We start from the raw sequence: 26,379 nt of genomic DNA on the forward strand, positions 1-26,379 counted from the left end.
GTGCAGGTCGGGGCTGCACCCAGTGGGGCAGGAAAACTGAGTCTTGAAGCGGTGAGAGCAAGGCCCGCCCTGTGCACAGGTGGGATCTGCATGCAAGGCGGAGCTCCCCTCCCCAAGGGTGGGCGGCTGCCTCCCTCCAGGCCCCAAGTGCCCTGGGCACTGGGACCTGTCTCTTAGGTCCAGATGAAATTCCTGCCATCAGCCCTTCTGCGGGGAGGGCAAGGTAGAGGTGGGGACCTGGTGGGGGACGACCGCTCCCAGCATCCCTTCAGGGCGCCCTCGGCCAGGGCCAGTGACGACCTTGGGGTGCCTCTGTGGGAGGAGGGTTTCAAGGGGGTGGGGCGCTGCGCGCGGGCCTGGCGCCCCTGGGAGAAGAGCGCCCTGGAAGGGAGTGAGTCGGGGGTCTCGGTTTAGATGTGGGCTCTTGGGCGCGTCACTTCAACGCCTAGCGAGGTGGGGGGCGACCAGAAAGCCACTCTTGGCGGGTCAGAGATCCAGGAACGGCCCGGACGGGGGCGGGCGGGGGACCCGAGCGGCGGGCACCGGGCGGCCCCTTTAAGCGGGGGCGCCGCAGGCGGGGGGCGGGCGCGAGCGGCTGTCGCCGCGGCCGCCGGGGCGGAGCCAGCGCCGAACCGGTGCCGGACGCCCGAGACGCCGCCCCGCGCGGGCGATGCCGAGCGGCGCGGCGGGTGGCGGGCGGCGGGGCGCGCAGAGGAGCGGGCCGCAGCGCGGAGGCGGCCGGAGCGCGGCCCCGCCATGGGCTTCCTGCACCAGCTGCAGCTGCTGCTCTGGAAGAACGTGACGCTGAAGCGCCGGAGCCCGGTGAGCGACCCCGCGCGCCGCGGGCCTGCGGGAGCGGGAGGCTGCGCGCACCGGGGCCAGCGGCGCGCTCCCCGCGAGCACGTGCGGCGGCCCGGCCGGGCACGCGCAGACCCCAGGCAGGCGGGGCGGAGGGCCGGAGACCCCTCACCCGCCCCCGCCCCTGGTCGCGCTCCGGCCTCCGGGGAGGGGGCTCGGCAGTGCCCGGCCCGCCGCCCGCGTCCGCTGACATTCGTGGTGCTCGGATGAGTCACGGGGCGGGCGTCCTCCACAACGCGCTCTCCGGGGCCAGCTTCGGGGGTGGGCGGTGGCCCTGGGACCCTGGGGTCTTGAGAGGCCCTGCTTCCCGGGGCAGAGGGCTGGCTGGGTGTATGGATCCGGGGCAGAGGCTTTGTGGTCTCTGGGCCCAGCCCCCTGGCGCCCCTGCAGGGACCCTGTCCCTCCCCTCCGTGCAGCAGCCCTCTGTCCTTAGGCAGGCACCTCCCCCCACCCCGCCCCCCGCCCACATCCAGTAGCCCTTGCTCCTGCTTTCTCACCACCGGCAGTGTCCTTGCTGTGCTAGCCTCAGCCAGTCCGAGTCCCTGCATCCTTTTGTCCTTTGGGGCCATCCTCCCTGAAGCTAGTGCTGATCTCTGATCTCCCCCACCCAACCTCCTCTGGGGACTGGGCCCTGCTGTTTGGAGCTGTGACCACCCCAGCTCTCTCCCCTTTGCCTGAAGTTGCAGGGCATAGCAGCTGTCGGGGGCAGAAGCCCCCGTGAGGAGCGGTGCCGGGTGGTATGGATGTCATCATGCTGACCGTCACTGCTCTGGCCCTGGGAAGGACGGGGCCTCTCCTGCTGGCCTGCCCAACCGGCAGCAGCCACACACCAGAGAGGCCTGGGCAGCTCGGGTTCCTGACTGGGCCCTGGGGATTTTCCAGGATGGGGCCCAGAGCAGGTCAGGGTCTGGAGATGGAGCTTGAGGCGGAGGCATCCTCTTGCCCGTCTGGGGTCTGGGAGGCTCCTGTACCCCCTGGCCCCGGGGCCCCTTGGGCTGACCAGCTCCTGCCTGGGTCCCTCCTCGAGAGGGGTTTTGAAGTGCACAGTGGGAAACCCAGGCCTGCAGATGGGCAGGGTGGCCATCGTCACCATGGCCTGGCAGGATTCCCCTGGGCACCTGGCCCTGGCAGGGAGCCAGGGTTGTGTACGCTCCCTGCCCCGGGCGCCTGGGGCTGGCTGGCACCGGGTTCCATGGATCAGTCCTGCCCCCTCGGGCAGCCTCTGGCGCAGCTTCCTCCACCTCAGGTTCTGGGTCACTGGGGACAAGCAGGGCAGGGATCCGGGGATGAAGGGGCATTGGGACACGGGCATGCGCTAGCATCAGCCCCAGAGTTCTTGGCAGGAAGCACCCCCGGGGGCTGGGAGCAGAGGCTCCAGTGATGGCCCCAGCGTCCACTGGGGACCCCAAGGCTCAGGGAAGGGAGCAGTGGCTCCTTGGGTACCTGGCAAGCAGGTGGGAGGTGCCCACTGACCTACACCCAGGAGTCGTCCCCGCATGCCAGGTTGGACCTCCCCCAGAACTTTCCTCGCCCCTGCCCCGCAGCACTCCCAGGGCATGGTTAGGCGTCTGGAGCTTCTCGGTGTGTGGCCACAGCAAACCAGAAATTCCTCCTCCAGGGTGGCTGAGGCCTTGCTGGGCCCATGCCATGGGCTGGGGCCGGCTAGATGTCGGACACCGTCCCCCACTTTTCTGGGAGGGTCTTGGGCTTCACACTTGGACCCCTGGGCTTGGCTGGCAGAGGTTTTACCCTGCGTGCTGTGTGCCTTGCTGAGGAGGGGTTGTATCCTGTGGAAAGCTTGGTCTGGAGAGTAGAAACCAAGGATCTCTGTGCCCTGCTTGCTCCCTCTTCCCAAGCTCTGTGCCTCGGCTTCTCCATCTGTCCGTGTGGCCTGTGCCCTCTTAGCTGGACATCGTTCTACCCTGGGGCCATAGGCTACTCCTGGTGGGGGGACCAGATCACTGTCACCAAGTCCCTGGAGTGGGAGGCAGCACGTCCACCCTCAGGCCTCACCTATTCTCCCCTTGACGCAGGAGGAGGGGCCCAGAGCGGGACAGCATGGCGGAACAGGGGTTTGACCACCTTGCAGGCCGCGGGGTGGGGCGCCCAGGTGGGGCTGAACCTGTACTGCCTGCCGTAACCAGATGCCCTTCTGGCTGCCCGCCCGCCCGCCAAGCAGGCCTCCCTCCTCCCAGCAGCGCGTGCGCGGCCGTTGCTATAGCAATGAGGAGGCAGTGAGGCCTGTTGCTGCAGTTACTGGTGGAGGTGCCCGGTGGCAGGGCGGGTGCAGCTGGGTCTGGCCCCGCGGCCATGACCCTGGCCTCCCGCGTGCCGCTTGCACACAGCCACCCTCGCGCTGTGTGCGTGTGGCAGGCGCCTCTCCCAGTCCACAGTGCCTCCTTGGCTGGCCCTGGGCTGGATCCTGGCTCCGGGTGGGGGTGGAGGCTGGTGCGGGCTGGCGCGGGCGTGGGGCGCAGACACACAGCGGGGTGTTCCAGACCACAGAGCTCTATTGTCAAAGCCCAGTAAACAGGGCAGCAGCTGCCCCCATCCCGGGGCACCGGGGCTCGGGCCCTGGGCCAGAGGGAACGCCACTCACTGGGGGCTCTGAAGTCTGTTTGGGGTGGGGGGTGAGGGTGAAGCAACCCTGGTGCTTCTGGGAAGAGTTGGGTGGGGGGGTGGTCCCCCAAAGAGCAGCCGGCCCGAAGTCCTCCTCCCCCTTGCACTCCTCCCTGCCCGAGCCAGGAGAGGTGGAGGTAAGAATGGCAAAGTCCTTCCATTTTCCAGGTGAGACAGAGAGAAGTCTGGGCCCCTGGGAACCCTGGTACTTCTCTGCCACTCCGAGCAGCTCCCAGCAGGGCTCACCTTGGTACCCAGCCTGGAGCGGCAGGAGCTGCCCAGGGAGCCCTGAGCTGATGCCCCAGGCAGGCAGGGCCGCCGCGCCCGCCTGAGCCACCTGGGCTGAGGGAGAGGGGCCAGGGCAGAAGGAGGGACCTGTGCCTCAGGGTCTGGGGGCTGTCAGACCCCTGACCAGGTCCTCCAGGAGGCTCGGGGCCCTGGGCTACAGCCAGGCCTCCCCCGCCGCCAGGCCTCACCCCCTAGGCCCTTGCGTGGGGGTGTGATGGCACCATAGTGGCGGGAAGGAGGGCTGACCCTGGGGGAGTGTGGGAGCTGCAGGCCAGTCCAGAGACTGCCTCGAGATCTTGCCCAGGAGCCCCTGCAGATGGGAGAGAAGATGAGCTGGGCAGACACACGGGTCCGAGTGGACCACAAGCTGGCTGATTTGTGTCTGCTGGCCTTCAGCGTGACAAGCAGCATCTGGGCTGGGGGTGGGAGACCTGATTTGCTTGAGCCGGATGACACTGACCCTCTCACTCTTCAAAGAGGTCCTGGAAAGAAGGGGCTGTGATCTCTGTGGCCCTGGGGGGGGCCTGGCTTGACCTTCTGTGGCCCCTGGGGGAGCATGGAGGGTCCGGGCTGGGCTGGGCTGGCCCTGCGGGGAGGGTGACGTCTGTCTGGTAGGGAGAGGAGGGTTTGGCTTTGTCCTGTCCAGCCCTGGGCAGGTGGCCTCACTCAGCCTGCCCTTTCCAGTGGGTCTTGGCCTTCGAGATTTTCATCCCTCTGGTCCTCTTCTTCATCCTGCTGGGGCTTCGGCAGAAGAAGCCAACCATCTCTGTGAAGGAAGGTGAGGGTCCTGGGGGGGAGGGGGAGGGGCCCGGGCACAGCCGGGTGGGCGGGGAGGGCAGGCCCTCACTGCAGCACACACGCATGTCCCGTGTGCACGTGACCGCACGCGCGTCAGCCGGCTCCCACAGCTCGTCCCGGTGCAGTCTGAGTGCCCGTCCCCCGGCGCAGGCCCTGGCCATGCCTCCTGGCCGGGCTGGAGGACGTGGCTGGCCACGCGGCTGCGAGGTGACCGAGGCGCCCGTTTCTCACTGTTCTCCTCTGTTCTGTTCTGCCCCTCCCCCGCACGGTCTGTGTCCTCCTCCCGGGCCTGCATGCAGTCTGTAAGTGCGCGGCCGCCGCCTCCTGGCTGGCCCGGGCGGCAGCCTCGGGAGCCCTGCGGGGCCTCCTGGTGTGGCTTGAGCCCTCCCCCACCCGCTCGCTTGCATTAACAGCCCCTCCTGGCCAGCTGGGTCCTGCAGGGCCCCCTGCCCGCTGTCAGGAGCGGCTGGCTCTCGGTGGGTGGGGGTGGGGGGAGGTCAAGGGTGGAGGCCCCTGGACCACAGTGGCTCCCAGGTCAAGCTCCTCGGGGTCAACCCTCTGTCTGTGGGGTTGCCTGGCCCCGCCTTGCTGGGCTGGGGCGCCTGGCCCCTCTCCACTCAGACCCTTGTGGGCGCCTGCATTCACTCTGCTAACCAGCTGGCCAGAGAGGTCAGAGGTCGCTGCCCAGGAGGGGCCGCCGTGCTCCCCTGGGCCCTGTGGGCAGTGCCGCCTCCGAATTCTTGGGAAAGGTGTCAGAGCATTTTGGCCTTGACTGGCTGAGGGAAGGGGGGCGCTTTGGGAGTTGTCGGGAAGGGATGGTGAGATGCCCTTTGACCTCTGACCTGCTGGGTCATTTGCACTAGAACTCTTGGCCCTCTGTTTCTCGTCTGCTGCCTGAAGCTTCTTTACCTTCCTGACTTTCTCTAAATCTCTTTTCTCGGCCTCTGTCTCCCTCCCCCTTCTTGATTCCTCCCTCTCTCCCCCCCACCCCGCCCTGGGCCCTCTCACCTGCCCGGCCCCCCCAGCCTTCTACACAGCAGCACCCCTCACCTCCGCCGGCATCCTGCCCGTCATGCAGTCGCTGTGCCCGGATGGCCAGCGGGACGAGTTCGGCTTCCTTCAGTACGCCAACTCCACGTGAGTGTCCCCCCGGACCCCGGCTGCCCCCCATCCCAGGCCTGGTGACCTGCGGATGACGTCCAGTGGTGGCGGTGCAGGGTCACGCAGCTGCTGGAGCGTCTCAACCGCGTGGTGGAGGAGGGCAACCTGTTTGACCCCGCGAGGCCCAGCCTGGGCTCGGAGCTCGAGGCGCTGCGCCAGCACCTGGAGGCCCTCAGATCCGGCCTGGACACCTGGGAGAGCCACCTGGACCGACCTGCAGGTGCGCCCTGGGTGGGTGGGGCAGTGCATGTGCTGGGGGCGGCCAAGCGCCGAGCTCTAGTGTCAGCTGGGTTTGAAGCCCAGCTCGTTCACTTCCTGCCCTGGGCCTGCGTGTGCCTCGGGTCCTGCTACCTACACGCTGGCTCTGAGTTCTCAGGGTGCACGTGCTTGGGGCCTGGCGAGCAGCCCGCCACTGTGACCAAGCTGTGGTGCCGGGAGCTCAACTCTGAGGCTGTCCGGGGCACCTCGGCCCCAGGCAGGGCTGGCCTTCAGCTCCATCCTTCTACCTGTCCAGTGTCCTCCTTCTCTCTGGACTCGGTGGTCAGGGACCCACGGGAGCTCTGGCGTTTCCTGACGCAGAACCTGTCGCTGCCTGATGGCACAGCCCAGGCTCTCCTGGCCGCCCAGGTGGACCTGCCCGAGGTGAGGTGTCTGCTCCTGGGGAAGCTCCCAGCCCTGGCCACTCCGCTCTGCCCTCCCCTGGTTTCGGGTGGGGAATGCAGGGCCCCCAGCCTGAGCCCCCAGCCTGAGCCATGACCCCCGCACGCTCTAGGTGTATCGCCTGCTTTTTGGCTCTTCACCTGCCCTGGATGCGGGGTCAGGCATCCCCAGGGATCCGGAGCCCTGGAGCCGCCGGGGCAGCAATCCCCTATTCCGGATGGAGGTGAGGGGGACTTTTAGTGGGATGGGAGACACGTTGCCTGCTTCTGGGTGAGTGTCTCTGCTTGGGTGGGTAAGATAGGGGCCCCCTTGGGGGTGAGGGAGAGTCCCCAGGAGTTTGTGGTTGGCACGGGGAGGGGATAGTGATGCGTCTCCATCCCTACCCACCCGCCCCCCGACCCCCAGCCTGTTGTTGTAGAACCTGGGTGGTCTCAGACCTGGCACAGTGGGTGGGGCAAGGTCCCCATCTTGGGCTAGGCCCTTGGTTTCCTCTTGGTTGGGGCTCCTTCTCAGCTGTTCCCCTGCGCCCTGCCCCAGGAGCTGCTGTTGACCCCTGCCCTCCTGGAGCAGCTCACTTGCACGCCAGGCTCCAGGGAGTTGGGCCGGATCCTCACGGTGCCCCAGGGTCAGGAGACAGTGCTGCAGGGCTACCGGGACGCCATCTGCAGAGGTCAGGCTGCAGTGCGTGCCCAGCGCTTTTCTGGGCTGGCCGCTGAGCTCCGGAACCAACTGGATGTGGCCAAGATCGCCCAGCAGGTGAGGCCCTGCCTGCCAGCTGGCCCACAGATCTGCTGCCTGGGCTGGAGGAGGTGCCAGGGCTCCTCGGCGTCACAGGGCACCCCTTGGCCTGAGGCTGTGCATGGGTGGCCCTACGAATGCTGTGCCTTGTGCCCCCTGCCCTGCTCCAGGCCTTCGCCCCGGTCTGTCTCCTGGCCCCTGGCCAGTGCTCCCCTGCCCCCCAGGCCGCTCCCCTCCTCCCAACTCGTGTCCCCTGAGGGTGTCCTCCTCAGCCTACCCTGACCTCAGTCACGCATCTGCAGATCAGCCCCCAGACGCTGTTCCCTTCCCTGGGCCTGTGTTTCCCCACTTGCCCCGTTTCCCCTCAGCTGGGCCTGGATGCCCGCAACGGCTCGGCCCCCCAGCCGCAGCCAGCCCCTCCCCGGCGGCTGCAGGTGCTGCTGGAAGACCTGTTGGACGCCCAAAAGGTTCTGCAGGACGTGGACGTGCTCTCGGCCCTGGCCCTGCTGCTGCCCCAGGGTGCCTGCACGGGCCGGCCTCCTGGGCCCCCGGCCAACGGCCCTGGCGGGGCGGCCAACGGCACCGGGGCTGGGGCAGGCCTGGGCTCCAACACCACGTCCGAGGAGGGTGCCCCGTCCGCTGCAGCCACGGCCTCCTCCTCGGACGTGCTGCAGGGCCAGTGCTCAGCCTTTGTGCAGCTCTGGGCGGGCCTGCAGCCCATCCTGTGTGGCAACAACCGGTAGGTGGGTGGCAGGAGAAGCGGGGGTTGGGAGGAAGACAGGTGGGGGCGGGGCCTGACCCCAGGCCTGCTTCTGACGCCCCCTCCCTGGGCTCGGTCCACTGCCCCCACTCCACCTCCGTCAACTGACACTCAGACCTGCTTTGAAGCCCCGCCCCACGCCCCTCCCCGCCAACGCCCCGCTCCACCCTGAGGTCTCACCCACCACCCACCCAGCACCATCGAGCCTGAGGCGCTGCGGAGGGGCAACATGAGCTCCCTGGGCTTCACGAGCAAGGAGCAGCGGAACCTGGGCCTCCTCGTGCACCTCATGACCAGCAACCCCAAGATCCTGTACGCGCCGGCGGGCTCCGAGGCAGATCGCGTCATCCTCAAGGTGCGTGCATCCACTGTGTGATGTACTTGGCCTGCATGTGTCGTCTGGAACAGGAACTGGAGGAGTTGGGCAGAGGGTTCTGCAGGCCGGGGACCCCTGAGCAGAAGGGGGCAGGTGGTGTGGTTCGTAGAATTGGCATGGGAGGGCTGCAGCCCTGGCTCTCCAGCTCCGGCTTGGCTCTGTTGGGGGGGCGGGGAACCTGTAGGCAGGTTCAAGGTGCAGGGACATTTTGGAGGCTGCCTTGGGGAGGCGCTGGGTGGCTAGTGTGGTGCAGGGTCCTGGTCTGGCTGGACATGGCCAGGGCCAGGCAGTGCTGGTGAGGATAGAGGAGGGGCCGCATGCAGAAACTGTCCAGAGCAGCATCCAGTGGGTGAGATTTGGGCGGGGCAGCTGGGTGGTTTGGGGCCAGCTGAGAGCATGGTGTCTGTGGCCATCCCAGGTTAGAGGTCCTGTCTGGAAGCAGTAGAAACCAGGGCTGGAAATGGCCCAGGAAGGGGAGAGGCTGTGGAGGGGGTCCCTAGGATGACCTGGGGGAAGATGAGGACCACGTGTCAGGGCTGCCCAAGAGATGCGTGGAGGGGGTCCCCCAAAGGAGCAGGGAAGGTATGTTGGGGGGGAACCGGAGGCCGTGCTTCTCTGGTAGCTGGGCAGAGGGGCTTTCAGGGGAGGCGCTGAAGAGAGGCCTGGCGGGGGAGGGCTTGGAGCTTCCAGGTAGAATCTGGCCAGACCAAGATTAGTGCTTGGTGGGGACTGGCCAGTGGCTGGCCCCCAGCCATGGGAGGAGGCAAGGAGTAAGAACCTCCTTGCTGGCCGGGGTCCTTGAACGAGCCCCATGCTCTGCCCTCACCCTCTGCAGGCCAACGAGACCTTCGCCCTTGTAGGCAACGTGACTCACTACGCCCAGGTCTGGCTCAACATCTCAGCTGAGATCCGCAGCTACCTGGAGCAGGGCCGGCTGCAGCAACACCTGCGCTGGCTGCAGCAGGTGCTGGGGGTGCTGGGCTGGGGTTGGGGTGGCACGGAGCCCACTCCGTCCTCAGGCCACCCTCTGAGCTGGCCTCCTTCACCCCCCAGTATGTGGCAGAGCTGCGGCTGCACCCGGAGGCACTGAGCCTGTCGCCAGAGGAGCTGCCGCCTGCCCTGCGCCAGGACAACTTCTCCCTGCCCAATGGCTCGGTCCTCCTGCAGCAGCTGGACACCATCGACAACGCGGCCTGCGGCTGGATCCAGTTCATGTCCAAGGTGGGTGGGCGAGCCCCGTGGTCCGCTGGTGCCTGGGGTGGGCTCTGAGGATGCCCCTTCCCTCCCCGCAGGTGAGCGTGGACATCTTCAAGGGTTTTCCCGACGAGGAGAGCATTGTCAACTACACCCTCAACCAGGCTTACCAGGACAACGTCACTGTGTTCGCCAGTGAGCCAGTCCCCTGGGCAGGTCCCGGCCCTGCTCCTCCGCCTCCCCCCTCCCTAGTCCCTCCCCGCCCCACACCCCTTGGCGCCCGGTCCTCGGCCCCGCCCCTCACCTGTCCCCTTCCTCGGCCCCGCCCCTCGTCCCAGGCGTGATCTTCCAGACCCGAAAGGACGGCTCCCTGCCGCCCCACGTGCACTACAAGATCCGCCAGAACTCCAGCTTCACCGAGAAAACCAATGAGATCCGCCGGGCCTACTGGCGGCCGGGGCCCAACACCGGCGGCCGCTTCTACTTCCTGTATGGCTTCGTCTGGATCCAGGGTGAGGGCCAGCTCTGGGGCCGTGGGGGGCGGGGCGCGGCCTCCGCTGACCACTGCCGCCCACTGCAGACATGATGGAGCGTGCCATCATCGACACCTTCGTGGGCCACGACGTGGTGGAGCCAGGCAACTACGTGCAGATGTTCCCCTACCCCTGCTACACACGGGACGAGTGAGTGTGGACCAAGTGCTGGGTGCGTGGGGCTGGCGCGGAGCCCCACCCTCACGCCCCTCCCCTCCCCCTCCCCAGCTTTCTGTTTGTCATCGAGCACATGATGCCGCTCTGCATGGTGATTTCCTGGGTCTACTCTGTGGCCATGACCATCCAGCACATTGTGGCGGAGAAGGAGCATCGGCTGAAGGAGGTAGGGGGTTGGAGCGGAAGAGATGAAGGAGAGGGAGAAGAGGGGAGGGATGGAGGGGGGAGGAGGGAGGGATGCAAGCAAGGAGACATGGAGAAGGAGGGGGAAGGGGTGGGGGAGATGGGGAGGGGAAAGGGATGGAGGGGGGAGATGGGGGAGGGGAGAAGAGAGAAGGGATGGAGGTGGGGAATGGGGGCGATAAAGATAGAGGTTAGGGCTTCCCTGGTGGCGCAGTGGTTGAGAGTCCGCCTGCCGATGCAGGGGACGCGGGTTCGTGCCCCGGTCTGGGAAGGTCCCACATGCCGCGGAGCGGCTGGGCCCGTGAGCCATGGCCGCTGAGCCTGCGCGTCTGGAGCCTGTGCTCCACAACGGGAGAGGCCACAACAGTGAGAGGCCCGCATACCGCAAAAAAAAAAAAAAAAAAAAAGATAGAGGTTAGAGAAGGGGGAGGACTAGGTGAGGGGGGTAGCTGTGGGCAGCCCTCCCTCCCCGGACCTGGGCTGGCAAGGCAGGGGCAGGGTGTTCCTTCCTGGTGCCCCTGTCCCAAGGCCTCATGCCCGCCCACCTGCCCACAGGTGATGAAGACCATGGGCCTGAACAATGCTGTGCACTGGGTGGCCTGGTTCATCACGGGCTTCGTGCAGCTCTCCATCTCGGTGACGGCGCTGACCGCCATCCTCAAGTACGGCAAGGTCCTCATGCACAGCCACGTAATCATCATCTGGCTCTTCCTGGCTGTCTACGCCGTGGCCACCATCATGTTCTGGTGAGCGTTGTGTGGCTGGCAGCGGGCTGGAGGGTGGGCCTCGAGTGTGGCTCCGAGATTTCAGGTGTGGCTGACAGCCTGTGGCCCTGCGTGCCCCCAGTTTCCTGGTGTCCGTGCTGTACTCCAAGGCCAAGCTGGCCTCGGCCTGTGGCGGCATCATCTACTTCCTGAGCTACGTGCCCTACATGTACGTGGCGATCCGTGAGGAGGTGGCCCACGACAAGATCACTGCCTTCGAGAAGTGCATCGCGGTGAGGGTCATGGGGGGTGGGCCAGGGTTGGGGGTGTCCAGCCTCCTCTCCCCCACTGACACCACCGTGTTCTCCTCAGTCCCTGATGTCCACGACAGCCTTTGGCCTGGGCTCCAAGTACTTCGCACTGTACGAGGTGGCAGGCGTGGGCATCCAGTGGCACACGTTTAGCCAGTCGCCCGTGGAAGGGGATGACTTCAACCTGCTTCTGGCTGTCACCATGCTGATGGCAGACGCAGTCATCTACGGTGTGCTCACGTGGTACATTGAGGCCGTGCACCCAGGTACCAGCCCTTTGGAGGGGTGGGGGAGGGGAGGAGGAGGCTGTCTCTAGGGGGACCCATGGCCTGGGGTAGACAGCGACCCCAGACCCTGGGTCAGCCTCCCCTCTACCCGATAGGCATGTACGGGCTGCCCCGGCCCTGGTACTTCCCACTGCAGAAGTCCTACTGGCTGGGCAGCGGGCGGACAGAAGCGTGGGAGTGGAGCTGGCCGTGGGCTCGCGCGCCCCGCCTCAGCGTCATGGAGGAAGACCAGGCCTGTGCCATGGAGAGCCGGCGCTTGGGTGAGTGGGCACCAAGGCGGGGACGGGCAGTGGCTGAGCTTCAGCGGCCGGAGGCACCCCTGGCGCTGACCCTCGGCCCTGGTGCAGAGGAGACGCGGGGCATGGAAGAGGAGCCCACCCACCTGCCGCTGGTGGTCTGCGTGGACAAGCTTACCAAGGTCTACAAGAACGACAAGAAGCTGGCCTTGAACAGGCTGAGCCTGAACCTCTATGAGAACCAGGTGGTGTCCTTCCTGGGCCACAACGGGGCTGGCAAGACCACTACCATGTGAGTATGGGGGGGTCGCGGCCCGGAGCTCCTGCGGAGTGGGCGGCAGGGAGGGCTCCCCGCAGGAGGTGGGGACCGTGACCCCGCCTCCCCGCCCAGGTCTATCCTCACCGGCCTGTTCCCACCGACATCGGGTTCGGCCACCATCTACGGGCACGACATCCGCACGGAGATGGACGAGATCCGCAAGAACCTGGGCATGTGTCCCCAGCACAACGTGCTCTTCGACCGGCTTACGGTGGAGGAGCACCTCTGGTTCTACTCGAGGCTCAAGAGCATGGCCCAGGAGGAGATCCGCAAGGAGATGGACAAGTGGGTGGGGCTCAGGTGGGAGGCGAGGCCGCAGGCAGAGGCGCCGGCTCCCCGCGGGCTGCTCCGACCCCCTGTCCTGCCCTCAGGATGATCGAGGACCTGGAGCTGTCCAACAAGCGGCACTCGCTGGTGCAGACGCTGTCCGGCGGCATGAAACGCAAGCTCTCCGTGGCCATCGCCTTCGTGGGCGGCTCCCGTGCCATCATCCTGGATGAGCCCACGGCCGGCGTGGACCCCTATGCACGCCGCGCCATCTGGGACCTCATCCTGAAGTACAAGCCAGGTGAGCGGGGCGCGGGGTGGGTGTGAGCGGCCCCCTGCCCAGCCCTGCCGCCCTCCCGACCCCAATCTTGACCTCCCGCAGGCCGCACCATCCTCCTGTCCACCCACCACATGGACGAGGCCGACCTGCTTGGGGACCGTATCGCCATCATCTCCCACGGGAAGCTCAAGTGCTGTGGCTCCCCGCTCTTTCTCAAGGGTGCTTACGGGGACGGCTACCGCCTCACGCTGGTCAAGCAGCCTGCCGAGCCCGGGGACCCCCAAGGTCTGTGCTGAGGCTGCCTACCCCGGACCCCTTCCCAAGACCAGTGAGGTTGAGGGGCTGGGCCCTCACCACTGCCCCAGTGGGCCCAGGGTGCTGGTTGGGCCTGGCTCACACTCTCCGCCAGCCCCTGAGTGAAGCCCTCCCTACCCTCCCAGAGCCAGGGCCAACAGCCAGCCCCCCAGGTCGGGCCCAGCTGAGCAGCTGCTCCGAGCCCCAGGTTTCCCAGTTCATCCGCAAACATGTGGCCTCCTGCCTGCTGGTCTCGGACACCAGCACCGAGCTCTCTTACATCCTGCCCAGCGAGGCCGCCAAGAAGGGAGCCTTTGAGCGCCTCTTTCAGGTGTGGGGGTGGGGCTGGGCTGGTGGAGGGGGTGGGGCTCAGGGGAGAGGTCAGTGTAGGAGGTGGAGCTGCCCAGGAGGTGTGTTCAGCAGAGGAGGTGGGGCTGGTAGAGGAGGCGGAGCCGGGGTAGGGCTCAGGGGCAGGGCCAGCAGAGGTGGGGCTGCAGGGTGAAGTGGGACTCCTGGAGGAGGCGGGCCTGGGCTCAGTGGTGGGGCCAGTGGAGGGGGCGGGGCTGAAGAGGAGGTGGGACTGTTGGAGGAGGCGGGGCTGGGCTCAGGGGTGGGGCCAGTGGAGGAGGCGGGGCTGAAGAGGAGGTGGGACTGTTGGAGGAAGCGGGGCTGGGCTCAGGGGTGGGGCCAGTGGAGGAGGCGGGGCTGTAGAGGAGGTGGGACTGTTGGAGGAGGCGGGGCTGGGCTCAGGGGTGGGGCCAGTGGAGGAGGTGGGGCTGAAGAGGAGGTGGGACTGTTGGAGGAGGCGGGGCTGGGCTCAGGGGTGGGGCCAGTGGAGGAGGCGGGGCTGAAGAGGAGGCGGGACTGTTGGAGGAAGCAGGGCTGGGCTCAGGGGTGGGGCCAGTGGAGGAGGCGGGGCTGTAGAGGAGGTGGGACTGTTGGAGGAGGCGGGGCTGGGCTCAGGGGTGGGACCAGTGGAGGAGGCGGGGCTGAAGAGGTGGGACTGTTGGAGGAGGCGGGGCTGGGCTCAGGGGTGGGGCCAGTGGAGGAGGCGGGGCTGAAGGGGAGGTGGGCCCAACCCTCCCTGTGGGGTCCCCCCTCCCACCCTGAGGTGGGCCTCACCCAGCTCTTTCACAGCACCTGGAGCGCAGTCTGGATGCCCTGCACCTGAGCAGCTTTGGGCTGATGGACACGACACTGGAGGAGGTGTTCCTTAAGGTATCGGAGGAGGACCAGTCGCTGGAGAACAGCGAGGCCGGTGAGAGGCCCCGGAGCTACTGACCAGCTCTGCCCCCGCCCCCACCACCCTCCTCCACCGGGTCTGAAGTTGGGCCTCCCTCTTCCTCTGTCTGTGGGGGCCAAGGGTCTTAGGTGGGAATAAGGATCCAGATCTCCCCAGGGTCAGACTGGGTCTGGGGCCCTGTGTGGGTGGGTGAGTGTGGAGGCTGGGGTCCCCAACAGGCCTGCGGGTGGCAGGCAGCCTTGAGCCCCATATCCCCTTCCGTGGCTTCTCTGCCGCTGCAGATGTGAAAGAGTCCAGGAAAGATGTGCTGCCTGGGGCCGTGGACTCATGGTCGAGGGACGGTCACGCTGGCAACCTGGCCCGGTGCGCAGAGCTGGCACAGTCACAGGTGTCGCTGCAGTCTGCGTCCTCGGTGGGCTCTGCCCGTGGTGACGAGGGCACCGGCTACACCGACGTCTGTGGCGACTACCGCCCCCTCTGTGACAACTTGCAGGACCCTGACAACGTCAGCTTGCAAGGTGGGAGGCGTCCAAGTGGGGCCGCAGGGTCCCTGGAGGGTGGTTAGGGCCCCCTGCTCAGCAACCCCTCCCGTGCAGAGGCCGAGGCGGAGACCCTCTTGCGGGTCGGCCAGGGCAGCCGCAAGCTGGAGGGCTGGTGGCTGAAGGTGCGCCAGTTCCACGGGCTCCTGGTGAAGCGCTTCCACTGTGCTCGACGCAACTCCAAGGCGCTGTCCTCTCAGATCCTGCTTCCTGCCTTCTTTGTCTGCGTGGCTATGACGGTGGCACTCTCCGTCCCAGAGATCGGTACGGCCGCCCGGCCAGGCATCAGGATGTCCGCCCTGCTTGGGAGCCATGTGGGGAACCCGCACTTGCTCTGGGCCTGGGCGCTGCGCCTGAGGCTGGCGGGCATGCTCCTAGGCTCATCTGGGATTCCTGCCTCCTTGGGGTCCAGACCCCAAGCTTGGGCCCTGTGGGTATTGGGAAGAGGGGACCCGGGCCTGGGAGATGCTGGCAGGCCATAGGAACCTGCTCAGGCTTCCCCGTGCACCCCACCAGGTGACCTGCCCCCGCTGGTCCTGTCCCCCTCCCAGTACCACAACTACACCCAGCCCCGCGGCAACTTCATACCCTACGCCAACGAGGAGCGCCGGGAGTACCGGTGAGGCCGTGGGACGGGCTGCCCTGCGGGACGGGGGCCGGTGCGAGAGCTGGGAGTGGGGGGTCCCGTCCCCGAACCCAGACTGGCTCTGTGCTCTCCCAGATTGCGGCTGTCCCCCGACGCCGGCCCCCAACAGCTGGTGAGTACTTTCCGGCTGCCGTCAGGCGTGGGCGCCACGTGTGTGCTTAAGTCTCCGGCTAACGGCTCGCTGGGGCCCACGCTGAACCTGAGCAGCGGTGAGTCGCGCCTGCTGGCCACGCGGTTCTTCGACAGCATGTGCCTAGAGTCCTTCACGCAGGGGCTACCGCTGTCCAACTTCGTGCCGCCCCCACCCTCGCCTGCCCCGTCTGACTCCCCCGTGTCCCTGGACGAGGACCCGCCGCAGGCCTGGAACACCTCCCTGCCGCCCACCTCCTCTCCAGGTACTGGCTGGTGGGGATGCCAGGGGCTCGGGGCAGCACGGGCTGGGCTGACTCTGCCCGCTGTGCCCACAGAGAACTGGACGTCGGCACCCTCCCTGCCACGCCTGGTGCGGGAGCCCGTCCGCTGCACCTGCTCTGGGCAGGGCACCGGCTTCTCCTGCCCCGGCAGTGTGGGCGGGCACCCGCCCCAGATGCGGGTGGTCACGGGTGACATCCTGACCGACATCACCGGCCACAACGTCTCTGAGTACCTGCTCTTCACTTCCGACCGCTTCCGGCTGCACCGGTGAGCCGGGCGGGAGGGGCGCGCCGGCCGTGGGCAAGGAGCAGACACCCGTCCCCCGCCTGGCTCACCGGTCCTCGGCTTGCTGCCCAGGTACGGGGCCATCACCTTCGGCAACGTCCAGAAGTCCATCCCAGCCTCGTTTGGCGCCCGGGCCCCGGCCATGGTGCGGAGGATCGCGGTGCGGCGGGCAGCCCAGGTGAGCGGCACTTGGCCCCGGGCCCCGTCCCTTCCGGCCCTCGCCCAGGGTCTGCAGGGACCGACGTGGCTCTCGGGGTCTCTGTGTACTCCCCGCAGGTTTTCTATAACAACAAGGGCTACCACAGCATGCCCACCTACCTCAACAGCCTCAACAATGCCATCCTGCGTGCCAACCTGCCCAAGAGCAAGGGCAGCCCTGCGGCCTATGGTGGGTGAGCCGGGGCGGGGGGCGGGCCAGGCCGGGCGCAGAGCAGGCCCCTGAGGCTGCCCTCCCTGTGCCGCAGGCATCACCGTCACCAACCACCCCATGAACAAGACGAGCGCTAGCCTCTCCCTGGATTACCTGTAGGTGCCGGGGCGGGCGGGGGCGGGGGTGCCGCTGTGGGACTGCGTGCTGCGCAGGGCTGAGGGCCGCCTTGCCCCCAGGCTGCAGGGCACGGATGTGGTCATCGCCATCTTCATCATCGTGGCCATGTCCTTCGTGCCGGCCAGCTTCGTGGTCTTTCTGGTGGCCGAGAAGTCCACCAAGGCCAAGCACCTGCAGTTCGTCAGCGGCTGCAACCCTGTCATCTACTGGCTGGCTAACTACGTGTGGGACATGGTGTGCCCCCAGACCCCTGGCTGTCCCGTCCCCCCGCCCCCTGCTGGGCCCCCGGTTCTGCCCCCGGGCTCCCCACCCCCGCCCCCAGGCCTCACCCCCTCCCTGGCCCCTCACCTGCCACCCCTGCTCTGGTAGCTCAACTACCTGGTCCCGGCCACCTGCTGCGTCATCATCCTATTTGTGTTTGACTTGCCGGCCTACACGTCACCCACCAACTTCCCCGCCGTGCTCTCCCTCTTCCTGCTCTACGGGTAAGGGGGAGTGGGTGGGTGGGGGCAGTGGGCGCAGGGCAGGCTCGGGCCACCCAGTGACCTCCGCCCGCCTGCCACCCGCAGGTGGTCCATCACCCCCATCATGTACCCGGCCTCCTTCTGGTTTGAGGTCCCCAGCTCGGCCTATGTGTTTCTTATTGTCATCAACCTTTTCATCGGCATCACGGCCACCGTGGCCACCTTCCTACTGCAGCTCTTTGAGCGTGACAAGGTGGGGCGGGACGGCAGGGTGATGGGAGGGCGGCGCAGCAGGGCTGAGGCTGTGCCCTGACCCCTGTGACCCTCCAGGACCTGAAGGTTGTCAACAGTTACCTGAAAAGCTGCTTCCTCATCTTCCCCAACTACAACCTGGGCCACGGACTCATGGAGATGGCCTACAACGAGTACATCAATGAGTACTACGCCAAGATCGGTGAGGCCGGCGGGGGGCGACAGCGTGCGCTCCTGGGTGGGGAGGCAGAGGGGGCTTCCAGGCCTGGGAGCGAACGGGGGCTCCTGAGGCCCCAGGCCCAGCCCTGAACCAGCTGCCCCACACCACAGGCCAGTTTGACAAGATGAAGTCCCCGTTCGAGTGGGACATTGTCACCAGGGGCCTGGTGGCCATGACGGTCGAGGGCTTCGTGGGCTTCCTCCTCACCATCATGTGCCAGTACAACTTCCTGCGGCAGCCGCAGTGAGTGGGGGCGCGCCGGGCAATTCACGGTGGGGGGGAGCACTGGGCGATGGCGGGGGTCCCGGCCGGGCACTGCCCTCCTTGTCCTCCCAGGCGCATGCCCGTGTCGACGAAGCCCGTGGAGGACGACGTGGACGTGGCCAGCGAGCGGCAGCGAGTGCTGCGGGGGGACGCTGACAACGACATGGTCAAAATCGAGAACCTGACCAAGGTGGGCCCTGGGCGGGTGGGGGTGGGGCTCGGGGTAGGGTGGGGCCCAGGGGCCGGGTGGCCGGCCCGCCTGCCCCGCTGAGTGGGCCACCCCCTCACCTCTGCCAGGTGTACAAGTCGCGGAAGATCGGACGCATCCTGGCCGTGGACCGCCTGTGCCTGGGCGTGCGTCCTGGCGAGTGCTTTGGCCTCCTGGGTGTCAATGGCGCGGGCAAGACCAGCACCTTCAAGATGCTGACGGGCGACGAGAGCACGACGGGGGGCGAGGCCTTTGTCAACGGGCACAGGTGTGGGCACAGGTGTGGGGCACAGGTGTGGGCGGGCGGTGTCTGGGTGGGCGGGGCGACGGCAGTGACCGGTGCTGACGGCGCTGTGTCCCCAGTGTGCTCAAGGAGCTGCTCCAGGTGCAGCAGAGCCTGGGCTACTGCCCACAGTTCGACGCCCTGTTTGATGAGCTCACGGCCCGGGAGCACCTGCAGCTGTACACGCGGCTCCGCGGCATCCCCTGGAAGGATGAGGCCCGGGTGAGGGTCGCCCGGTGGGGGAGGGGCTGGTGTGTAGCGTGGGCCCCTGACATCGTTCTCCCTCCCAGGTGGTGAAGTGGGCCCTGGAGAAGCTGGAGCTGACCAAGTACGCTGACAAGCCCGCTGGCACCTACAGCGGAGGCAACAAGCGGAAGCTGTCGACAGCCATTGCCCTCATCGGGTACCCTGCCTTCATCTTCCTGGTGAGCCGCGGGATGGGGTGGGGGTCAAGTGCCCTGCCTTTGTTTTTCTGGGGCGCCTGGGGGTGGGATGGGGGTCAGGGCCCCGCCTTCATCTTCCTGGTGAGCCTGGGGGTGGGATGGGGGTCAAGTGCCCTGCCTTTATCTTTCTGGGGGGCCCGGGGGTGGGATGGGGGTCAGGGCCCCGCCTTCATCTTCCTGGTGAGCCTGGGGGTGGGATGGGGGTCGGGTGCCCCGCCTTTGTTTTCCTGGGGGGCCGGGCAGGAAGCAGCTGGCAGGGTAGCTGGGTGAACGGGCACAGCAGCTGAGCCTGGCACCGCCCCCAGGATGAGCCCACCACAGGCATGGACCCTAAGGCTCGGCGCTTCCTCTGGAACCTCATTTTGGACCTCATCAAGACAGGGCGCTCGGTGGTGCTGACTTCGCACAGGTCCGCTCGCCCCCACGCCCCCCCCCCCGCCCCCGCACATCGGGCCCTCCCCACCTCCCGTGCCAGCCTGTGCGTCTCGCCCTCAGCATGGAGGAGTGCGAGGCACTGTGCACGCGGCTGGCCATCATGGTGAACGGGCGCCTGCGCTGTCTGGGCAGCATCCAGCATCTGAAGAACCGGTGAGCAGCAGGGGCGGCAGGGATGGTGGGCTGTGGGCCGCGGCGGGTGGAAGCTGGGTTCCCCTGGCGGCCGGGCTGGGGCCAAGGGCCTGTCCCACAGGTTCGGGGATGGCTACATGATCACGGTGAGGACCAAGAGCAGCCAGAACGTGAAGGACGTGGTGCGGTTCTTCAACAGGAACTTCCCGGAGGCCGTGCTCAAGGTGGGCGGGGCCCCGGGGCACGGGGCAGGGGACTGGCAGCCCTGCCTGAGCAGCCCCTGACTTCTGTGCCCCGCCAGGAGCGACACCACACAAAGGTGCAGTACCAGCTCAAGTCGGAGCACGTCTCGCTGGCGCAGGTGTTCGGCAAGATGGAGCAGGTGGTGGGCGTGCTGGGCCTCGAGGACTACTCCGTCAGCCAGACCACCCTGGACAACGTGAGTGCCCGGGCCGGGGCCGCCGGGCCCACCTGGGCTGGCCCACACCCACCCCCCTGTCCCTTCCCCGCCAGGTGTTCGTGAACTTCGCCAAGAAGCAGAGTGACAACCTGGAGCCGCAGGAGACAGAGCCCCCCTCGGCGCTGCAGTCTCCGCTGGGCCGCCTGCTCAGCTTGTTCCGGCCTCGGCCCCCCACCACTGAGCTGCAGGCGCTCGTGGCCGACGAGCCCGAGGACCTGGACACGGAGGACGAGGGCCTCATCAGCTTCGAGGAGGAGAGGGTGAGCAGGGTCCTAGAGTCAGGGCAGCCAAGCCGGCCGGAGAGCCCAGGCTCGGGCTGGGGGTGCGGCTGGGGGGTGGCCCCGGCACCCCTGCTGTCCTGAGCTCACGGGAACAGAGGGACTCGCCTGATGCTCAGGACCGTAGCGGACACAGGAGGCCCGGGCACAGGCAGAGGAGACAGACCCACACAGACCCCAGAACAGCTTGGAAACGGAGGGCGTTTCAGAGACAGGCAGAGTGGAGGTGGGGGGAGCACAGCCTGGGGACAGCAGCCACCGGCCTGGCAGAGACAGGCCACGCGGGGAGCTGACCACTGAGAGGAAGCTCAGGGCGGACAGAGGTGGGAGAGCCTGCGTGCGGGCCGGCCTGGGGCAGGCGCGGGGCCAGACGCCCGAGCCAGGCCTGTCCCTGTCCCCCAGGCCCAGCTCTCCTTCAACACGGACACGCTCTGCTGACTGCCGGAGTGGGTCAAGGTCATGCTGTGGGAACGGAAGTCGGGCGGTGGCTGAGGCCCCACCCTGTGCCCCCAGTGCCCGCCTGCCAGGGCCCTGGAGTGGGAGGTCCAGGACCAAGGGCTTCAGGCCCCGCCAGCCCCGCCCTCCTCTCACTGTGCCAAAGGCTGGCCCGGCCCCGGGCTGCGCACACCCTCACCCTGCTCTGCCTTAAAGCCTTGGGGTCTGGCCAGCCCCTCGCCCCTGCCCAGCTCTGCCCACCACCCCCAGGGCCATGGGGTGACCCGGGCTGCCAGGTACCGCCTGACTTCTCCTGGTGACCCCTGCCCTCCTCAACGGGCTGTTCTCTTACACCCAGTTTGGATGTGGCTGCTGCCAGCCTGGGACTGTGGGGCGGGGTTAGGTCCCACCCAAGGCGCCTGTTCATTTTGCTTTAGGACGAGCCTCGTCACCCTGGTTTCCCACAGGGAGCCGTTGTCGTGGGCCGGGGAGGGGGCTGTCATGGGGCAGCGGGCTGGGTAGCAGGAATGGAGAAGCTGGCCCCACCGGCCAGGTGAGGGGCCGGACCCCCTCCCCACCCCCTCCAGCTGCCATTGCTCTCCCACCCAGCTTGGCCCCCTGCCCGCTCACCCGGGAGCCAGACCCGTACGGAGCGCACAGATGTTTGTTTTAAATAAATAAACAAAAAAGTTCACGCCAGCTTGCGTGTGTAGGGTGGGGTGTGGGGTGAAGGTGGGCCCGCTGGATGCCAAGGTACAGCCCCTGCCCCGTAGGCCGGGCTCAGGGTGGGGGAGGGTGACTGGGTCAGCCTGGAGGAGGGGTGGGCTCCTCCCCCTGCAGGCCGGGGCTCAGGAGAGAAGAGTTTCCAACACAGGGATGAGGTCAAGGACAGCAGCCCTGGGACCTTGGGCCGAGCCTGCCCCGCAGGGACTGTGGAGGAGGGCGGGCAGCCCACAAGGGCCCTCCGGGGGCTGCTCTGTGGATATGGCAGGGGCGGGCGGTGGGGAGGGTTGGTTAGGGACAATCCAAGTGGCTGGGGTAGGTGTGGTCTGGTTAATGTTGGTGACCATAGGTTTGTTCTCACTTTAAAAACATTTTTGAAACATGGTAGAAATTTCATACAGTGCAAGTGGATAGAAAACACAAATTGAATGTCTGTGTTTGTACACGTCAGAGGTCAGCCTGCAGGGTACACACAAGCATAGGCTCAGAGGGACATACACTAATGGGTAGTTTTTCAGTTTGCTGGGTTTCTCTCTCCCACTTGGCCTGGTTTGCTAGGGCTGCCATAACAAAAGTACCACAACCGGGGTGCCTTAAACACCGGACATTTACTCTCACCGTCTGGAGGTCAGAAGTCCAAGATCGAGGTGTCGGCAGGTTGGAGCCTCCCGAGGCTGTGAGGGACGGTCTGCTCCCTGCCCTCCCAGGTGCTGGTGGTTTTCTTTGGGGCCTCTGGCTTTGGAAGCGTCACCCCCATCTCTGCCTCCGCCTCCACACAGGGCTCTCCCTCTGTGTGTGTGTGTGTGTCCACATCTCCCCCTTTTTTATATGTATATATATATATTTAAAACATTTATTTATTTTTGGCTGTGTCGAGTCTTAGTTGCGGTATTCGGGGTCTCCGTTGCAGTGCGTGTGCTTCTCTCTAGTTGTGGCCTGCATGCTTAGTAGTTGCGGCGCACAGGCTTAGTTGCCCCGCAGCATGTGGGATCTTAGTTCCCCGACCAGGGATCGAACCCGCGTCCCCTCCTTTGGAAGGCAGATTCTTAACCACTGGATCACCAGGTAAGTCCCTCCCCTTTTTATAAGGACAGTCATGTTGGGTTAGGGCCCATCGTAATGACCTCATCTTAACTTGATTACTTCTGTACAGACCCCATCTCCAAATATGGTCACATTCTGAGGAGTGGGGGCTTGGGGAGGAGGACTTCATATGAATTTGGAGGGGACACAGTTCAGCCCGTAACACCAGTAAATCTCAGGCTAGTGAGACCCACCTCCTCCGTCCGCTCCTGTGGACGCACCAGGACTCTGCCACGTCCTGGGGGACTGCACACCCATTTGTCCCTTGTGTACTTATGGGGACGACTCGATGGCAGCTGCTGTTTACCAGGGACGCCCCCAGAGTGCGTTTCCCCACACACTTGCCAAGAATATGGTTGCCACATTTCTGCCCGTTGTAACCACAAACCGTATGTATGTTATTCTCATTTGTTCTTGGAATACGTGTACAATGAAACACACTGTCATGTATTCTGTTGGTGTTTTATTTCCTTTTTTCTGAACCACCTGTTCATTTGTCCATGTCACCATTTTTCTAACGGACATGTAAGGGTGCCTTTACACACAGGACATCTGGTGAACAGGCGCAGGTGTGGAGGGACCTCAGCCTTTCTCCAGGGTGGCAGTTTGTGTGGCAGGGAAGCAGGAAGGGAGCGGGGTGACCCCCCCCCGCCAGTTGTTGAGGAGCAGCCCCGTGGTGGTGGCAGGTGGTCCGGAGGCCCAGGCCCCAACTCCACAGTATGTCGAGGTCAGCCGCAGGCTCAGGGGGCCTCTGCCAGGAGCCCTGACCACTGTTGCTTCCGGAGAGGGTCTGTCGGGCTGGGGGCCTGGACCGGGGTGGGGTGGGGTGGGGTGGGGGGAACGAGGCCCTGGGCTTGGAGTGGAAGGCGCCGTGCAGATCCCACTGGCTGCCACTAGGTGGCGCTGCACCACGATGGCTCCTCCCTAAGCCCCCCTCACCCCAGGCGCTGGGCCCCAGTGGGGGACGTCCGGTGAGTGGCCCCTATCGGGGCGGGACGGCAGGCGCACACCTGTGAGGCTGCCAACTCCCCCAGCCTCCTCTGGCCTCCTTCCAGTCCAGGGTGGGGAGGTGTGTGTGGCGGGGTAGGTCCCCGTGGCTCAGAAGACTGTGACTTCTAACCCCAAGCGTTCTTTTAAAGGTTAAGAGCAGGGAGAAACCCGCCCTGAGCCCACAACGGAGGAGCAGGGATGTGGGGTCGGCCGGGTAAAGACACCTGAGCCCGGCCCGTCCCCTTTGGGCACGTTTGGAATGTGGGCCCTGCCCTGGGGGGGGGGCTCTATCTAACGGAGATCAGTAGGTGGGAAGGGGGCTTCCCTCCCAAGCGGTTTATCACTCCTGTAGTGCCCTGGTCGGCAGATGCGGAAACAGGCTGTGGCCGGGCTGTTCATCTCCTCCCGCTCCTCGGCTTTCTGGGCTGGGAACCCTCACAGGCGGTGGGGGTGTCCACTGCAGGGAGGGCTGTTGGGCTCACGGTGGGGGTGGTCCTGATCCAGAGCTGCCCCCTCCCAGGTCGGCACCCCTCTTTCCCCGACTGCCAGTGCACTGGCCGCCTCCACCACTCCACCCCCCGAGCCGTGGCGCCCCCGCTCCAGCTCCGAGCACTCAGTTCTCCACGGTCACACCCTCACCCTGGCACTAAGCCCTGGCTGCCTGTGCGCCACCTAGGTGACTCCACAGGGTGGGCTCCCGGGCCTGGGAGGGTGGGGCGCTCAGGGAACCTTAAAGGGAGCTCCGCAGGTCCCCGCCCAGGCCCTGACGCCGCCCGAAGCTCCCCACCATGGCTGAGACCGCCAAGCTCCAGCTGTTTGTCAAGGTGCCGGGCTGGCCGGGCTGCGGGGACGTCTGAAGGGTGGGTCTCTGCGGCAGGGTCCGCACCTCTTGCCCTGCGCTGGGCTCGGGCTGTCCTTTGGGGCAGCGAAGGGGGGAGCGCCGGTGAACCATTCCCAAAGGGCTTGGGGTGGCCTCACCCTGACTCCCAGCCTTGACTCCCCGGCACAGCCCAGCCCTCCTGAAGGAAAAGCCCCTGGGGGGCAGGGGGGATGTAGCAGGCAAGGAGCAGTGGCCGAAACCCGGTGGAGGCTGGGCTCAATGAATCAGAAGAGGAGCTGTGCCAGGCAGCCCTCCATGCCTAGATCTGCCGACCCCAGTGAGGGGCTGCCAGGGCCTGGCCTCCTCCCACCCTTGAAGCCCGGGGCAGCGAGGTACCCGGTGCAGCAAGGTGAATCACTCCGAAAACAGCTGACTTGTCCCACTCCACCCTTGTGACCAGCCTGCAGGGCCTGGTGCCCAGGGGCCTGGCCTCAGCCCAGGCTCTGAAGATACGGGCCGAGGGACCAAGCTCCAGAGCCAGGCTCCCGCCTCTGCACCCCTCACCGCAGTGCCCTGGCCCAGCCTCCAGGCTCTCAGCAGCGCTGCAGCCCTCCCCGCCTCCCAGGGACCGAGTGAAGGGCCCTCGCGGCCGCTTGTCCAGGCCGTGCCCAACTGAGTTGGAGCCCTGGCCTTGCCCCAACCTCTTGGCAGTGGGAGGCCGCGGGGCTCCTGGGTGTGCTCCCTGCTCCGACGCCCCTCTTCTCCTCCCACCCGGGCGAGCGAGGACAGTGAGAGCGTGGGTCACCGCCCTTCTCGTCAGAGGCCCCACGATCCTGCTTCTCAAGGGCATGTCCTTCACACTCGCCCCCGCGGACCCCCGCAGGTGAGCCCCTGCCCCGGGAACCCGTCCTGGGAACCCCTCGCTGACTTTGGCCCTCCTCGGGCCAGCCGCTTGCCCCCTGCCTTGTGCCCACAGGTCCCCAGATGTGCTGAAGGACTTTGCCCCGGGTTCGAAGCTGCCCATCCTGCTCTATGACGGCGGCGCCAAAACGGACACGCTGCAGATTGAGGAGTTTCTGGAGGAGACGCTGGGCCCCCCGAGTGACGGCCGGGTGCGGTGGGAGGAGCAAGATGGGGCCCTCAGGCAGGACACCCCCAGGACAGAACCCGGGGCCCCGCAGGGGGCAGCAAGGGTCTGACCCCAAAGCCCTCCACCCTCAGATTCCCCAGCCTAGCGCCCAGATACAGGGAGTCCACCGCGGCGGGCAATGACGTCTTTCACAGATTCTCAGCCTTCATCAAGAACCCGGTGCCCGCGCTGAACGATGGTGAGGAGGGTCCGGAGACGCGGCGAGGCTGGGGGGAGTGGCGCCCCCGGCCGGCTCCTCACCGCGCTCCCCACCCCCAGCCCTGTAGCAGCATCTGCTGCGCGCCCTCGCCAAGCCGGACAGCTACCTGCGCGCGCCCCTGGAGCGCGAGCTGGCGCGGGAGCCGCAGCTGCGCGAGTGACGCCGCCGCTGTGTGGACGGCGACCAGCTCACGCTGGCTGATTGCGGGCTGCTGCCCACGCTGCACGTCGTGAACGTGAGCGCCGGGCCGGGCGGGGCAAGGCGGACCCTCGAGGAGACCCCGACCGCGCCCCTCGCCCGTAGACGGTGTGCGCGCACTTCCGCCAGGCGCCCATCCCTGCTGAGCTGCGCTGCGTCCGCCTCTAACTGGACAACGCCCTGCAGGAGACGAGTTCAACTACACGTGTCGGGCTTCCCTGGTGGCGCAGTGGTTGAGAATCTGCCTACCAATGCAGGGGACACGGGTTCGAGCCCTGGTCTGGGAAGCTCCCACATGCCGCAGAGCAACTAAGCCCGTGCGCCACAACCACTGAGCCTGCGCGTCTGGAGCCTGTGCTCCGCAACGAGAGAGGCCGCGACAGTAAGAGGCCCGCGCACCGCGATGAAAAGTGGCCCCCGCTCGCCGCAACTAGCGAAAGCCCTCGCACAGAAATGAAGACCCAACACAGCCAAAAAAAAAAAAGAGTAGCCCCCGCTCGCTGCAACTAGAGAAAGCCTGCGCGCAGCAAAGAAGACTCAACGCAGCCAAAGATAAATAAATAAATAAATAAATAAAAAACAAAACTACACGTGTCCACACAGCGCCGAGATCCTGGCGGCCTAG

At 66.4% G+C, this 26,379-nt stretch overlaps 2 protein-coding genes across 2 annotated transcripts; both read left to right on the forward strand.

Moving 5' to 3' along the window:
- The first annotated feature begins 689 nt into the window (after nt 1-689).
- On the forward strand, nt 690-21,290 carry ABCA2 (ATP binding cassette subfamily A member 2). Its single transcript, XM_060100578.1, has 48 exons — nt 690-822; nt 4,450-4,543; nt 5,589-5,700; nt 5,781-5,944; nt 6,239-6,366; nt 6,497-6,607; nt 6,922-7,140; nt 7,491-7,861; nt 8,078-8,237; nt 9,094-9,222; nt 9,312-9,479; nt 9,551-9,647; nt 9,791-9,964; nt 10,033-10,135; nt 10,214-10,328; nt 10,901-11,091; nt 11,192-11,342; nt 11,422-11,626; nt 11,743-11,907; nt 11,995-12,175; nt 12,275-12,487; nt 12,574-12,770; nt 12,852-13,034; nt 13,190-13,374; nt 14,181-14,301; nt 14,568-14,804; nt 14,883-15,089; nt 15,342-15,444; nt 15,547-15,866; nt 15,939-16,152; nt 16,243-16,348; nt 16,447-16,558; nt 16,635-16,695; nt 16,777-16,951; nt 17,087-17,202; nt 17,287-17,434; nt 17,512-17,635; nt 17,764-17,896; nt 17,990-18,107; nt 18,215-18,393; nt 18,489-18,630; nt 18,699-18,833; nt 19,157-19,260; nt 19,347-19,439; nt 19,540-19,642; nt 19,720-19,857; nt 19,932-20,138; nt 20,559-21,290. Exons 1-48 carry the CDS (start codon nt 757-759, stop codon nt 20,592-20,594), a joined length of 7,314 nt encoding a protein of 2,437 aa, XP_059956561.1. The 5' UTR covers nt 690-756; the 3' UTR covers nt 20,595-21,290.
- Nucleotides 21,291-24,175: 2,885 nt separating this feature from the next.
- Nucleotides 24,176-26,379, forward strand: CLIC3 (chloride intracellular channel 3). Its single transcript, XM_060101970.1, is given in 8 exon segments — nt 24,176-24,210; nt 24,982-25,032; nt 25,034-25,090; nt 25,184-25,324; nt 25,429-25,535; nt 25,616-25,791; nt 25,860-25,943; nt 26,329-26,379. Coding segments are annotated over 8 exon segments (702 nt in total).

The sequence above is a fragment of the Mesoplodon densirostris genome, chromosome 6 (assembly GCF_025265405.1).
Source record: "Mesoplodon densirostris isolate mMesDen1 chromosome 6, mMesDen1 primary haplotype, whole genome shotgun sequence".
NCBI classification, from domain to species: domain Eukaryota; kingdom Metazoa; phylum Chordata; class Mammalia; order Artiodactyla; family Ziphiidae; genus Mesoplodon; species Mesoplodon densirostris.

What these genes read in the sequence shown, in the direction of transcription:
- ABCA2 (XM_060100578.1), top strand. Translation starts at nt 757, where the DNA reads ATGGGCTTCCTGCACCAGCTGCAGCTGCTGCTCTGGAAGAACGTGACG. An exon ending in GGATCCAGTTCATGTCCAAG is followed by an intron (nt 9,480 to 9,550) that starts GTGGGTGGGCGA and finishes CCCTCCCCGCAG; the next exon opens with GTGAGCGTGGACATCTTCAA. An exon ending in GCCGCCCACCTCCTCTCCAG is followed by an intron (nt 15,867 to 15,938) that starts GTACTGGCTGGT and finishes CTGTGCCCACAG; the next exon opens with AGAACTGGACGTCGGCACCC.